We start from the raw sequence: 16,153 nt of genomic DNA on the forward strand, positions 1-16,153 counted from the left end.
CAAATGTACTAGATGTGCCATGCTATGATAGGGAAGAACTTTTGGAAAATACTGAGTAATGTTATGAACTGACAATAAATCCTTCAAAAACCAGATCAATGTTTCATGTAAAATAATGAAGTGTGGAATTTCAGATAAACATGTTAACATTTATTCGTTAGTGCTCTCTAGTATAATATTGGGGCCGGTACATAATAAAGAGAATTAAGTCAAACTGTGGAAACCTACTGTAGAATAAACTGATTTGCTTGGCTGCCAATCCTTATGAAGCTGCTTTGGTTTGGCAAGTTCACGAATTCTGGAACTGGGCTGAGCTCTCATTGCTTGACGTTTCACAGGCCAGATCGGTGATAATCTATATCACAAAAAATTCATGTTAGCATTGGATAACTTTTTGTCAATGTTTGATTAAATTGTATTATCTCATATGGATTGGAGCACTGAATCTCAATCATCATGGAAATCTTTGATAACTAAAATTAATGTGTAGATATGTTCACATTCATATCCAAACACATGGCATCGATCACCGAGAAGGACAAGGGCGGCAGATGCACAGGAACACTGCCACTTGCCCGTTCCCCTCCAAATCACACACCATCCTGACTTAGAACATGTTATCTGGATTAACAGTGCAGGGATAATATCACTAGACCATCACCTCTCCTTCAGTCACTGGAGATATGCCTTTGGCTGCTCTCTTAAGGGGAGGGTAAGGAGGTTTGTCTCAAGTCTATCTCAGTCAGAATGTAATTGAGCCAGCACAGGTGATATTCTGAGCCACAAGCGAGCCACTTCAGCAAACTAGCATCTCCTTTTTTTAAGTATAATGTGTGCAATAACATTATTGATGCTGTTAACAAATGACTCATTGAATGACCATAATTTATAAGCATATTGGATTAATTCTTTTTCAGGATATTTTGAAGATAATTTAAGTCATTGAAGTTGCTTGAGGTGCTAGTTATCACTGCAGGAGGGAGTGGCAGGTAGGAACAAGTTCCTTGAGCTGCAGTCCAAGGATTTCTATGACAATCACGGCAACTTGACCACAGAAGATTTTCCTAAACTTAAAAAAAAAAGCAACTATTTTTCTCATACCTAGGAAGGTTTGTTGTATCACATTAGTCTTTGTAGCTTTTGACATGAAACAAGAGAAAGCATTATAAATGATAGTTGATTGTTATACAATTGCAATCCACTCTTCCATCCAATGACTTCAGAACTGAGAGATTGGGGTGATTTTAACACCCAGGCCCCAACAAATGCTTATAAAAGATTTCCTCTCCAAAATATGATTGCCCTGATCCTGTAGCACTGACTACAATCAAGAGGACAGATGACTTAGAGTTATTGAGGTTTACAGTTCAGAAAAGGGCCTTGAGCCCATCCACTCTGCATCATTCAAAAACAAACACCTAACTATTCTAATCTCATTTTCCAGCACATGGGCCATAGGTTTATATGCTGTGTCATTGCAAGTATACATCTACATCTGAAATTTTATTATTTCTGCCTCTATCGCCCTTATAGGCAGTGAGTTTCAAATTCCCACCACTGAGTGTAAGAAGGTTTTCCTCATACCCTCTCAATCTTCTGTCCCTTACCTTGAATCTATGTCGCCTGGTCACTGATTCATAGGGTAAGTTTCTTCCTATCTACTCAATGTCCCACAAAAATGTATACAATTTAATCATGTACTCCCTTGATCTCCTCCATTCCAAGGAAAACAACCCAGTCTATCAAATCTCTCTTCGCAACTAAAACTCTCCAGCCCAGACAACAACCTGGATAATCTCTTCTGCATCCTCTCAAGTGCATTCATATCTCTTCTATAATGTAGATTCCAAAACTGCATATAATACTCTAACCAATTTCTGATACTGTTCCGGCGTAACCTCCCTGCTCTTAAACTCACTGCCTCAATTAATAAAAGCAAGTATCCCATGTGCTTCCTTAACTACTTTATCCACCTGTCCTGCCATCTTGAGGAACCAGTGAACATGCACACCAAAGTCCTTGGTGCTTCATCATGTACTCCCTTGTCTTGTTTGTCCTTTATAAGTGCAATACCTCACACTTATCTCGATTTAATTCCAATTGCCACTGATCACCACATCTGACTATCCTGTCTACATCCTCCTGTAATCCAAAGGTATCCTCCTCACTACTTACTGCTTTACAAGTTTTTGCATCATCTGTGATCATATTGATCAACCCTCCTACACTCAAGTCCAAGATAACAAAGTGTGGGGCTGGATGAACACAGCAGGCCAAGCAGCACCTTAGGAGCACAAAAGCTGACGTTTCGGGCCTAGACTCTTTGTGCTCCTAAGGTGCTGCTTGGCCTGCTGTGATCATCCAGCCCCACACTTTGTTATCTTGGATTCTATAGCATCTGCAGTTCCCGTTATCTCCTACACTCAAGTCCAAATTATATTATATACTAAAAACAGCAAGGGCTTCAGCATTGATCCCTGCAACACTCCAGCGGACATAGGCCTCCTGTCACTAAAAACATCTCTCGACCATCACCCTCTGCTTCCTGCCACTCAGGCGATTCTAGATCCAATTAATCAAATTTCCTTGGATCCCAGGGTCACTTATCTGTACTGTCGGTCTCATACATAGGTCCAAACCAAAAGCCTTGCTGAAATTCAGGTAAAGGTAAAATCACTATTATTTTACCAGTCTACAGGACCATCTCTCATTAGTTGTAGCCCAACCTGAGGGTCACCATGCCTCAGGCAAGGGGAAAGGTTGAGAAGGAGAATACTTCATTATAATTACAGCTAGTGCAGGAACTGAACCCATACTGTTAGCATCAGCTCTAAATGACAACCCAGATATCCAGCCAGCTGAGCTAACCAGCCCCCACAAAGTCCAATCAGACCAAGTCAAATGCATTGCTTTCATCTGCACACATGGTTACCTCTGAAAAATTCAATCAAGTTGGTCAGACATGACCGCCCTTTAACAAAACCAGCTGAATATTCTTGGTTAATTCCAGTTTCCCCAAGTGCAGACCATCTCTGACCCTCAGAATTGCTTCCAACAGTTTCTCACCACTAAGATTAGACTGGCTGTCCTGTAGTTTTCTGGTTTATCCCTTGCTCCCTTTTTGAATAACAGCCCCATATTGGCTGTCCTTCAATCCTCTGGCACTTCTGCAGCTACAGAGAAATTGGATATTTCTAACTATTACCTCCTTTGCCTCACTCAACAGCCTGGGAACAATTTCACCTCACCCTGGAGATTTAGTTGCTTTTAAGATTCTGAAACACCTCTCTGTCTTCTAGTTTCTTCAAGAATATCACAGTCCTTCTTCCTGATTTCTATACCCACATTGTCACACTCACTAGTGAGCACCAAAACAAAGAAATCATTTAGAATGCTACCAATGTCCTCTGGCTCCATGCACAAATTACCACTATGCTCTTTAATGGGCTCTACTCTTCCCGAGTGATCCTTTTATCGCCAGTTTACTTGTAAAATAACTCAGGATTTTCCTTTATTTTACCTACTATTATTCTCTTATGTCCCCCTTTTGCTCTCCTAATTTCCTTCAGTTCTCCATTCTGTACTCGTCCAGGGCTTCTGCTGTTTTGAATCCACAGTATCTGTCCTAGGACTTGCCTTTTTCTCTTTATTCAATCCTGTAAATCCTTTGATATTCAGGGTTCAGAGCATTTTTGGTCCTATCTTTTCACTTTATTGGAACAGCTCATCTAACATTCTGATCCCACACTGAAGAAATCAGTCAAAGCCACTCTTCCAACAACAGTTTCTATTTCCATGCCTCCAATACCCATCCAGCATTGTTGCTGCTACCAGCCTTTATTTCCAGTCTATCTCATTCTCAGCCCTAACTCGTCATCTCCTGATACAGTGTCAACCCAAGTTTGTATAATCCCTCTTCCTCACACCTCAGCCAAAAACTCCATTCTTCTGGGCATTCAACATCCCACTTTGTGATTTCTGACCTGACCCTAGATCCTGATCCAAAGAATACACCTAAGATAAATGTAGGAACTCTGCATCAGTTGTAACCATTAAGATAATGCCATGTGTCATATTAATGCATATCACTGCTGCTAAAGATTTTTTTTTCCATTTACCTGTTTATCAGGTAGTCTTCAGGCAGCTTTTTGGGCTCACTGAGATAAATGAATCTTGGTACTTCAGCTAAGAATACAAAATTATTCAAATAAGAATAAACAGCAAATGTTCACCATGTCCGACTAACATCAGCATTTTTTTAAAAATGGGTTGAAATTAATTTCAGGCAACATCTTTTTCATGGAGTCACAGAGTTATACAGCATGGAAACAGACCCTTTGGTCCAACTCAATCCATGCCGACCAGATATCCTAAACTGATCTAGTTCTATTAGCCAGCATTTGGCCCATATCCCTCTAAGCTCGACCCTTTCCATGGAAAATAAAATTGGCTGGAGATAAAGAGGGTCTAGGCCCGAAACGTCAGCTTTTGTGCTCCTGAGATGCTGCTTGGCCTGCTGTGTTCATCCAGCCTCACGTTTTATTATCTTGGCTGGAGATAAAGCCTGTTTTCAGTTCCTTGTAGCCCATTTTAAGCTTTTGCCCAAAACCAATTTCAACATCCTATTTTTTTTTCTGGTTTATTCCAATTTCTTGCATAACCATCTGCTTACTTCATACGTCTCTTAGAGTCCTGTGTGGGGACTTTTGTTGAAAAATGCTAATGTCGATTTCAGATGGGAGATCAGGGTTAGCTGTAATAGTCTCCATAACTGTACAGTCTGCCAAAACTCATTGACCTGGATTTTGTGATGGTAATAACAGTGGAACTGTCAGCATTTGTCACCATTACTCCATTGAAACTAATAGCAACATGCAGTCATTAATTTCCAGACAGAGCACTGTTGATGCACCCCTAGATTGCAATCAATATGAATTGATAAGAAATTTTAACTCTTACACTTGTTGAATGAGATATCACTGAATTTCTAACAGAGCTTTAACTTCAAAGCTACTGTCAAACAGCCTCACTAACCTTGAACAGCTGGTTTTATATTTGTGACATGTCAAACATATCCATTACAATATAAAACATTCCCATTTTTGGATCATAATTCATTAAAGTTTAAACTTCTATCTTAGTCCAAGCATAGTCATTTATTTCAATAAATAAGATATGTAAATTAATAATGAAGGAATTTTGTACTTCAACTTTCTGGTTTGCTTTCCGGATATATGTCAATTTCAACCAAGTCAGAAGAGATTAATCAATTCCCTTCCTAGTCCTATTCTTTTGCTGGTCACTACGAAGTTTGAAATAAAAAATCAGTCCTTGTATATAGCCGAGTATCAGAAAGTCAACTTTAAATAATAACTAAAGAAATAGTTTGTTGCAAAGTGTTGTGTCAGCTCGCTGGAAAAAAAAACACAGCTAGTCCCACTGGATCATTTTAAACAAAACTCTATCATATCTTCTCTGTTTACACCTGCAGTCAAAATAGCACCAATTTCGCAATTTTATTGTTGGCATCATCGGTTGGATTATTGCTTTATGTCCTCAAATATCACTTTTAGAGTGAAGTATTTAAAGATGCAAACAGTATTTGAAATGTCACTTAATCATTGGTTTGCACAGGTCTATTACTACAAGGCTAACCTCGCTTCCCTTGCATATAAAACTGAAATGTTGCTGAAAAGGAATATGTTGGCTTGAGGACTCAGGTAAAAGAGCCTGTTAGTAAGTAGTATTTATACTATGAGACAGCGTATAGTATATCTCACTAGAGGTGGAAACTGCCACCATTTTCTTCTAATCAAATGATTAACTTCTGCTTTAAGTTGAAGCAATGTTCTCTGAGGTTAAAGTCTAAACAATGAAAAGTGTTTGTTGTATCATTTCCGTAACATCGATGCTTGCCTAAAATGCGTGGAAATTCATGGGAACAAAGTACAAGCATAACTTCAAAGTAGAGAAGTGGAACAGTATTTAATGTAATAGTATCAAGGTCTATAAATATATATAAAATCAGGAAAATGCTATGTCCAATAACAATTGTAGTTCCTTGCATGTAATTTTATACAATTCATCACATCTACATGTTTACTTCCCTTTTGCTTAGGCTCAGTAACATAAAGGATGAATTCAACAATTTAGCTCCTAGCAGAGATTGCTGCAAGGGAAGGGCCTTTGTGTACTCCCCTTGGAAGCACAAAATTGCTGAAAATTTACCTCACTGCCACTATGATCTTCTTTTAATTACCATCTCACAAGAGTCCTATATTTAACGATATATTTTAAACATGAGCAAGTCTAACATTCATGGTAACATCTAGCTTTTGTGTGTGCTGTATAACACCCTATCAACCCTCATCATCATCCTCCCGATACAAGATTTTGCTAACATACCGTAAACGATGGATTCTTTATTTCTTCTTGATTTTTTGCCTCTAGGATATTGATATTAAAACAGGAGAGATTTTAATGAAGAGTAACAATGCAAGAAAATATTATCAAACAGTAATATCATCTGTCCAATGTAGACTACTAATAGTGGTAATTTTCACAACATTTACCTTTTTCAAGGTTTATTAACAGTTTCTTTGTGACAACGCTGGGTACTGGCGGTAAGTGAGAAAGAGTAAAAGGAAATTTCCCAAAAACCTGAGCCTTGTCCCCATTTTTTTCTATTATTTGCATTTGATGGGCAAGGAAGGTGGGAAAGTCCTAGTTGTATGAGTGAACTAATGGTGGACATCAGCCACATTAATTTTCTTCATAGTTGGTGTGCTCTCTTTATGTCTGTACCCTAATTGTACTAGGTTAGACTGTTTGGATAATATAGGAACTTTATTTAATTTGCAGCCTTTCAAATTTGGATTGGAATGAGGAAACCCTGGGGTAATGAGACCAAGTACCACTGCCACATGCAGAATTTGCTGTAACTTTAAAAAATATTTTTATATTTTTCCACTGACAACTATTGAGAGGGTAAGATTCTGAAAACTCATTCCTGCCCACCCCACTTAGATAGCAGGTAGGCGAACACTTGGAAAGCAGGTAAATATCTTGAAATCCTCCTGTGGGGGAAAAGGCCTTAGCTCCCTCCAGTTGGCTCCAAAACCTTAACTGGAAAGAGCCTGATCCCACCTTAGACCTTCAGTCCTAGTGTCAGGTTTAGTCCAATGGTTTCCTACTCTTTTAGCACCCTTTGCTGAAAATGTTGTGGTGAAACATTGCTAAACTCACCATAGCATCGTCAGAATATTCCAGTAAGGTACTAGTGGGCTTCTTCTTGATGGCCCAAATCTCACCTGGAGCATTCTGTACAACCCCAATGTTTCAGTTCATAGCTGAGCTGAAGGGGTGGATAGATCATTTGTCTTGCTGGAATTTGACTCTTAAGGGGTGGGGCACAGAGTTCTGGCATATGACATCTAATTATTTTAACACAGATTCAGTCATTTAGTCATTCACTTGCTCATTCATTCATACTTGAAAGGAAGACTAGTATTACAACATATGATATTATATAACGCTTCAATGAACTTCACAGGATCAGGACTTCAAATCCAATGATTTTTACACAATGGAAAATAAATAGACCCACTGCACCAAACCCATTTTCTACAGCTTCATAAAAGATTATATTATTTGAATGTTATTTTGCGTATAGACTCTCACCAGTGTTTTTATTATATCAAGTATTTGGTTGCCTGATGTGTTTCTTCCCATGCCATTCAACCTTCCAGCAGATCCTGTCTTTTCTTGTTCCTACCCTTCCCTGCTCTATTTGAGTCCTAGTAAAGATATGCATGCTAAGCATGTGAAGGGCCACCTGAAGTGCATTTGTTTCACAAGTTGGAGACTGGATTATAAATTAATATCTTCTAATATATTCAACTTGAACTGAACCGACAACTTTTCTTATCTGTCTCTGGAGTCTATTTTTTTTTAAAGTCTTACCTCTTAGCAGTCTTTGACTTGCCCTAGGAGGTAACCATGAATTTAGTTAAAGATTCAAGCAAATCAGATTTAATTCATTAATTGCTTAAGTGTATAGATATAAATGTGACTGATGTGGTTTTTTCAGAGCCAACACATGCTGTGGGGAGAGGACATCTAGTAATAACAAGACACAGAGCTGAGAGCTAACAAACATCCTGTCTGCATAGAAATTTTTCAAAAAATGCCAAATAAGCTGGAAGTTCAAGCTTATCATGGCCAAATGCTCTATTATAATGTTAATATGCAGCCTAGTTGTATAAGTTCTAAGCTATAAAATCATATAAACAACCTCACTAAACCTTCAAAACTCATTTTCAGTAAAATCATTTTCACAACAGATAATTGGCAGAACACATCATCAGCGTTAGCAAACACATAACAGTGTTCCAAATCACAGTGAAGAACATGTAATATCAATTTGACAAAATAACTGTGCACTAGTACCATCACGTCTAGATGAGTAAAGGAGAAAAGATGCTCTGTTAACTAATGTTACTTGGCAAAATTCAATTCCTGCCTTGTGTCATGATGCAGGCAGAGGGCAGGTGATAAAAATTGCTTTGCTTGCTATGTGCAATCATACTGTGCATGGATTCAAAAAGATTTTCTCTAGTTGACATTCCGTATGAAATTGTAAGCATTTCTTTTCTGTAATTTTCAGGGGTTTTTGGCTGCAGAGAGAGACAGCTCCTGTGCGGGTGAAAATCTGTTCACTATTCTACATCTTATTCTCAACTCCAAGGTCTTCAGCTACCTGAGAATCAATCTCCTGGCTGTTGACAGGCAAGAAGTCTTTATCATTCGATGGCTGGTCATTAGTCTACAGGACAATCAACTTCTTGTTGCCAACCAATACTCCATCTGTGTAAAAAGTCTTTGGATCCAGTTTGTCTGCAAACACTGCTGTAACACATTGCTACATGAATAGTGCACACAATATATTTCAAAGAACTTACGTTCAAACTATATAGCAATCTTTGGATTTTAAAAACAGTCCTTTTTCATTTCAGTCTTTAACTTTAAGAAGAACAAGAACAAAAGATATGGTCTTTATGCATGGTTTGGTTTATTTGGTACCAGAGATGCTGAGCTTCAGTTAATTGGAAAGATTTAACAATTTGAAGTTGTTCATTTTGGAGCAGTGAAACTTGAAATAAGATTTGATAATGGTGTTTAAAATTATGGCGGGCTTTGATAGAGGACATAAAGAGAAACAGTTAACAGTGGTCACCTGTGGTGAGTAACCACTGAGCACAGATAAAAAGTGATTAAAAGAACTGTGGATAAGGTGAAAATTTTTTACACAACTATTCACTGCCTGGAAGAGTGGAGAAAGCAGATTCAATAATATTTTTCTAGGTAGAATTGGTTAAATATTTGAAGAGGTAAAATTTACGGAGCATGTGGCAAAGTTAAGAGAATAGTCTGATGAGATAGCATTGGTACAAAAGAGACATCTGATGATTTACCGTATTATCATTGGATAACTATTCCAGAGACACAGGTCAGTTCTTTAGAGGGATGGATCTAAATTCCATCATGTAAGTTGGTGAAATTTAAATTCAATTCAATTCTGGATAATAACATAGAACAGTACAGCACAGAGCAGGCCCTTCAGCCCACATATATAACGATTGTTGATTGTTAGAAAAATCCATCTGGTTCACTCTTGCCTTTGAGGGAAGGAAATCTGGTACTTTACCCGGTCTGGCTTGCATGTAACTTCATACTCTCAGCAATGTGGTTGATCTTTAACTGCCCTTTGAAATGGCTTAGCAAGTTATTCAGTTTAAAGGTAATTAGGGATCTGCGACAAAGGCTCGTCTTGTCAGCATGCCTGCATCCCATGAAAGATTAAAAAAAAGGAGCCATGAAAGATTAAAGAAAACGAAATGGGTTGAATTGTTTCCTCTGTGTTGTTTGATTCTGAGTTTTATGCTTCTGTGAAAGAGAGCATGGCTTAAGGATAGGAGGAAAATACCATAATTTAAGATATGCTCCCTGAACGCAGGATTGCTAAACTTATCAAAAGTTAAAGGCAGGAGATCTATGGCAGTGCCTAATTAGTCTTTCTGATAATATCTTGTGACTAACCACCAAACATTTCTGCTTTTTCAGTTTTTGTTATCATTGACATAAATTGCATGCTTACCCCTATAATAATCCATATGTCCACTGGTCACAAGATTAATTTGTGAGGCTCTAACCTAGTGTGAATACTTACCAATGTACAAATATGGGTTTGAAAACTGGGCTACAATATAATAACCTATCACAACTCACTTAAAAAAAATCTCAAAACTACTCCACGTGTCTTTTAGTTAGGTTTCATTAACCGAACAGCTGGGACAGATTCATTTTTTAAAGCAAGATTTGCACACAGAATATTTTTCATACACTGATCTGTATAATCTTCTTTTGATAAGGCACAGTGGGATGATAGCTGACTTTAAATGCTTTAACAAAGGAGTCCTGGAGAAATATTATTTACTTCATCAAAAATTTCCAATCATTTAAATAAAAAATCAGGCACTCATTTTTGAATAGGACATAAAGCACAAATAGGATTACAATTATAAATGAAAGGACAACTAAAAGAAAATCTATTTGGAGGCTTTTTTGACCTTTGCAACCTGATGCGCAGGAATAAAAAAAGTATCATTTTTCAGATTTAGCAGAGGTATTATCTGCTGATATGGTGAGAGTGTTTGTCAATAGTTTTCTTCTGCATGCTGAGTGGAAAGATTTAAGACAATAAATAAGTTCAGCAATGTTCAATAAGTTCAGTGTTTCCCATTTATATGGTTGGTTTGTCTGTAGAAAATGATCAATGTAAACTGATTCTAACTATACATATTGGTAATTAAAATTAAATTACATATATTTACCTCAGTGTAAGTTAGATTGCTGTCTTTATGAATTGACTTTGGCTTAGCTAATTCTTTAATTCTGGATGAAGCCTTAGCTCTCATTGTAGCAGATTTCACAGGCCAAATGACTGGTCTACATTATAAGCAAACATGTTACTGTTAACTATTGATTACACACCACAATTTACAAATATATAAATGGTACAGAATACAGGCAAACAAAGCATGGTCTCTGCTTTTCACCAGTAATATAGAATCATAGAAATCCTATCTTTGTATCTTTAATATCATAAGCTAACAATTCAATGGACTGGTACAATGAAAACAAGATGATAATAAACTTGTGGAATGGTTGGATAGTGACAACTTGACTGTAAATATCAATTAATTTCAGAAGGAGCATTTTGGGAGGAAGAATAAAGAGTCCATACACTCCTTGGAAAACAAGATTCTAAGTGGAGCAAAGAACTAAAGAATCTGTACATACAGATATAAAAACCACACAAAGTAGTGATATGTTATAGATAACAAAGTGTGAAGCTGGATGAACACAGCAGGCCAAGCAGCATCTCAGGAGCTGTGTTCATCCAGCTTCACACTTTGTTATCTTGGATTCTCCAGCATCTGCAGTTCCCATTATCAGTGATATGTTATATTGCATTACGGATGCTACACTCTTGTCCTTGAAAGTTGTGTGAACCATTTCAATTCTTAAATTATCTCAATTTATAAATACGTCCTGTACAATAAAGTGGTTGTTCAACATGGTTCCCTCTGGTAAATGTTTATTGATTTATTTAAGGAACTTTGAAATAGAAATTTTAACAGCTAAGCTGTTCTCACTGCAACAAGTGCAGTTCCATGGGAATGGGTTCCATATGCTGTGCCATAAAACCTACCATTGGGATCATCACAGCATTATCATACAGACTATTTCACAAATGAATCTATTCATATAACATCACACCAAGAGAATATTAACACTGGGATCCTAAACTAGTCAGTTATAGATCAATGAGCGGGACAGGCAACTCATGCAAGGCACTTCTTCACTTGAGTGTTCCATTCGTCACTGGATGAATACTGTGGTGGGATGCAGTCCTTATGTTGGCATTCGTAGTCTAACCTTACCACTGGGCTAGGCATTAAATTCTGTTAAGATGTGAAGGAAATATACAGTAGGTGCTGCGGGTTGCTTTGGGAAATTTACCGCTCAGTGGATCCTATTACAAGCATTAGGAATATATAATGTCCATGATCATGGCTTACATTATGCAACTAGGAATTCTACCACAACAATGTTGATCTCAATACAATCTATAAGAAAGAAACCATCCCAAAGTAACTCTTGGAGGTCCAATTAGATAAATGGATACTGAGCTAAAGAAGGAATAACTAAGAGAGGTTTTGATGTGTGTCTTAAAATTGGAGAAGCACTCGGAGGGGTTGATTTATTTAGAAAGGGAATTAGTAGGCCACTGAAGGTGTCATCATTCACTTTTGGGAAAAACGTACAAGAATCCAGAGTCAGGGTGTTAGCTTGCAGGGAGGGGCATTATAGGTTTGTATGAACTCATGAAGAGAAAGAGATGCAAGGTCAAGAGGGGTGTTCAATCTTAAATTTAATATGGCAAGTGTAGGCATGGACAGAAATTGGTAAAAACAGGATATGGGTTCCAAAGCTTTAGATGAGCTAAAGTTTGCTCAGAGCAGTGGATGGGTATTTTTAAGCAAGCGATCGTTGAAATAATAAAATAAAATCAAAATACTGTGGATGGTGAAATCTGAAATAAAAATAGAAAGTGTTGGAGAAACCTGGCAGCACCTGTGGTGAGCGAAACAGAGTTAAAATTATGACTCCAAAAAGATTCTCCTTTAGAAAACCTGGGGTGTTCTGGCTCTAGAGAAAGAGGTGCTAGTGGGTGTAGTGTGTGAAAACCCAAGCATCTCACCCATCTGTAACATTAAACATCAGCTACACCACCGGTGGAAGAGTCTGAGGTTCCAGTATATTGGTCACCTCAGAAACCACCACACTGGAGTTGAAGAGAGTCACCTTTGACTCTAAGGGATTGCCTAAGAAGACTATCAAAAGAATTAGTACAGAGCAGTAATCTCCATTTGCGAAAGCAGACTGCACCAAGTAAAATTGCTTCAATGTCCTGCTGTTATAAAGCAATATTCATTAGATTAACTTTCAGATTTATAGGATGTCACAAGGTGGAGTGTATAGTGAGAAACGTGCACTTTGGACACAGATATTGGAATTTAATGTTGGCGACCAAGAATCTTGTCCAGGAGGGGACAAATCTACTCATTTCAGGAAGGTCCACTACATTTTGAGCTTTAATGATGTATTAACTGGACAGCAACAGGAAAAACCTCTGGGGTGGAGGTCCAGCTGAATTAGAAGCCAGAACCTCTTTATTGTTCAGTAGTAGCATGGGGGAGATAATGGCTACTATTTTAATGTGCCCATGTAAAGTTCACGATGACCAAAATGTTTAAGCCACAGTCGAATTATTGTTGCAGTGGAGCATGGATTGGAGATCATGGGGATGGGTTGGGGATAAAGGGCAGAGTGGTGCCTCTCCACCTTTGATGAAGGGTTCCTCAATCTGGCACTTTTAGTGAGAGACTTCGCTGGAAGTTTGCAAGGCATTCATTCACTTGAGTGTTCCATTTGTCACTGGATAAATATTGTGGTGGGATGCAGTCCTTATGTTGGCATTCATAGTCTAAACTTACCACTGGGCTAGGCATTAAATTCTGCTAAGATGTGAAGGAAATATACAGTAGGTGCTGCGGGTTGCTTTGGGAAATTTACCGCTCAGTGGATTCTATTACAAGCATTAGGAATATATAATTATGTGCCTGTGGAAACTGATAATTCACTAGGTGTCAAAGTACTAATCACCATACTAATTACATGGCATTATAAGGAAATGTTATGTTATACTATTCATGAACAGTCCTCCATAATTTGCTCCATCTTTTTAATATGATTTTGTGGTTCTCAACCTGTCTTATGAATCTGATGGCCTCTATCTACAGAGGTCAGCAAGGTATTTTGGTAAATTCTTACATGGACGTATTTGAGAACATGTAAAATTTGGGTTTTGTTTTAAGAAGGCTAATTAGTCCTTTAAGGCTGCTTAGTTAGATATCCCTTCTTGGCCATTCCCAAGCAAATTTTTTTCTGAGCGATTTTAATCCTTAGGGCCCATATTAATTCCAGTAAACCTGAATTCTATTAGATCATTTTTTAATGGCTGATATTGGTTGTGCTCTGGACTTTTAAACAGGTAAAATCCAAACAAAAATGTATATTAATTTCTGAAATGAAGGGAGCCCAAGGTGGAAAACTTAGCCTAAAACAAATCTGAGCAAATAACAATGTCCTTTATTAGAGATTTAGTAGAAGACACTAATGTTTAAAAAAATTGCAATGAGTCTCAAACTGTACAATAGAATTTGACTGCAATTACTGATTTTGTTTCTATAAAGTACAAGATTCTAAAAAGTTAAAGTATCTTTAAAAAAATTCAGTGCATAGAAATCACTAAGGCCCAGGGAACCCAGGATCCTGGAGAGAAAAGGAGGAGACAGATGTGTGCAAATTTGCAGGAGTTCTGGGTTAGCTGCAGTTTTTGAAAGACAGAGGCAGAAAGGCCTCTGAGGAAAATGTTCAAGTTCATTTTCTGATGTTCAAAGACTGGATTCTTTACAGTTCACTGGATACTATTACAGGCATTAGAAATATATAATTATATGCCTGTGGAAACTGCTAATTCACTAGGTGTCAAAGTACTAATCACCATACTAATTATATGGCATCAAAACAGGTATTTCTACATTGAGGGCACTTAAATATTGATAAAAAGATGATTTTGTTTCAAGTGAGAATATTTAACTGTAATAGAGAAATGTACATCAGCATAATTACACTGATGAATATTTCTGTGAAATATAACAGCTATAAGTTGCTGTCATGCCAGTTATTCAAATCACACCACATGTTGAGATCACACAGACATATGAATGTTACCAACCAGCACATGCACAAAAAGAACAAATCAGCTTATGGATGTTGTTTATCACAGGATATTGGAAGACTGTGCTTTTAATGCAGGCACATAACCAGAATTCAAAATTAATTAATTGATCTTTCTGTGGAAACTATGCTCCATAAAATCATTATTAGAGAAATAATTGTGATGTTCTACAATGTTTCAGATCTATGACTGTTTAAAAAATGACAGGGAAAAAATTACCACAAAAGGCTGTTATAATACTGCATGTGAAACATACTGAAATGCTGAAACACTGGATGCATATTGGAATAAAATTATTCAATTACAGCATCAGATTTGTATGAAATTTCCAGACAAAATTAATTGCAAACTATTACTCTCATATCATTGGCTGTGGTTGAGATATTACCCATCAATGAATCTTCAATTAATCAACATTTTCCAAATAGTAATCAGAAATAGTTCTTGAAGTAATTTGAGTTCTAGACACAATGTACCAATCTCTGAAACCTTGTTAGTTATGCAAAGCCTGATTTTTGTATTTATTCTGCTTATCTGTTATGAATTCTGTACCATGCAATGGATGGAAAACTGGCTACGTGTCTGTACTGATAGTATATGATCCTGCCACGTGATGCTCTCTGCTAGCATTCTAACATTTAAAATTTATCTCACAAGTAAAACTCCAATTTGTAGCATGTAAAAATGAAATAAGTTTTAAATAAAGTTTCAAAAGTTAATTAATTGACAAACTGCTTTTCAGTTTACCTTATAGCACCACTTAAATTGCCTGGAAAACTTCAAAGCTAATCTACAAAATAGGCAGCACTTTGAATTTATTTTCCATACTAACACAGAAGGGACCTTGAGGTAGAAATCTAGGGGATGTTCCTCTGCTCTCCCACCATAACGTTGGTAGAAGATCTACAGAAACCCCAGAGAAATGGTATAAGTAGTAGTTATACTGAGAATTCTGCTTAAATTACAGCAAGAATTTGTGACAAACACCAATGGAAATCCTATTTAGCCAAAATCAAATATTGTTACAAAACAAAACTATGCATGATCAGTGTGATTGATCACATTTCTCAAATCAAAAATAAAGAGAAAACAATGGTGTAAGCAACTGATGAGGCTGTACTTTAGACACATGTCCAATTTGCCCGTTTTTTGATTTTAATTCATTGTATGCTATGGTACAAGGATCAGGATAGGACTAACATGAAGTTCTTCATTTGTGTTCTA

The 16,153-nt window shown here is 37.2% G+C and overlaps 1 protein-coding gene across 2 annotated transcripts in view; it reads right to left on the minus strand.

The window, feature by feature from the left end:
- spmap2 (sperm microtubule associated protein 2) overlaps window positions 1-16,153 on the minus strand; it is a 53,777-nt gene that overhangs the window by 19,766 nt on the left and 17,858 nt on the right. The window contains exons 5-9 of one of the 2 annotated variants that reach the window (XM_048559521.2): window positions 10,893-11,007; window positions 7,963-7,985; window positions 6,406-6,446; window positions 4,119-4,185; window positions 229-355 (exon numbers count right to left, since the gene is read on the minus strand). In XM_048559521.2, the coding sequence (XP_048415478.1) occupies window positions 229-355; window positions 4,119-4,185; window positions 6,406-6,446; window positions 7,963-7,985; window positions 10,893-11,007 (373 nt within the window). The remainder of the gene's footprint in view (window positions 1-228; window positions 356-4,118; window positions 4,186-6,405; window positions 6,447-7,962; window positions 7,986-10,892; window positions 11,008-16,153) is intronic. The other variant, XM_048559522.2, reaches the window with a different exon arrangement.

The sequence above is a fragment of the Stegostoma tigrinum genome, chromosome 30 (genome assembly GCF_030684315.1).
Source record: "Stegostoma tigrinum isolate sSteTig4 chromosome 30, sSteTig4.hap1, whole genome shotgun sequence".
Lineage (NCBI taxonomy): Eukaryota > Metazoa > Chordata > Chondrichthyes > Orectolobiformes > Stegostomatidae > Stegostoma > Stegostoma tigrinum.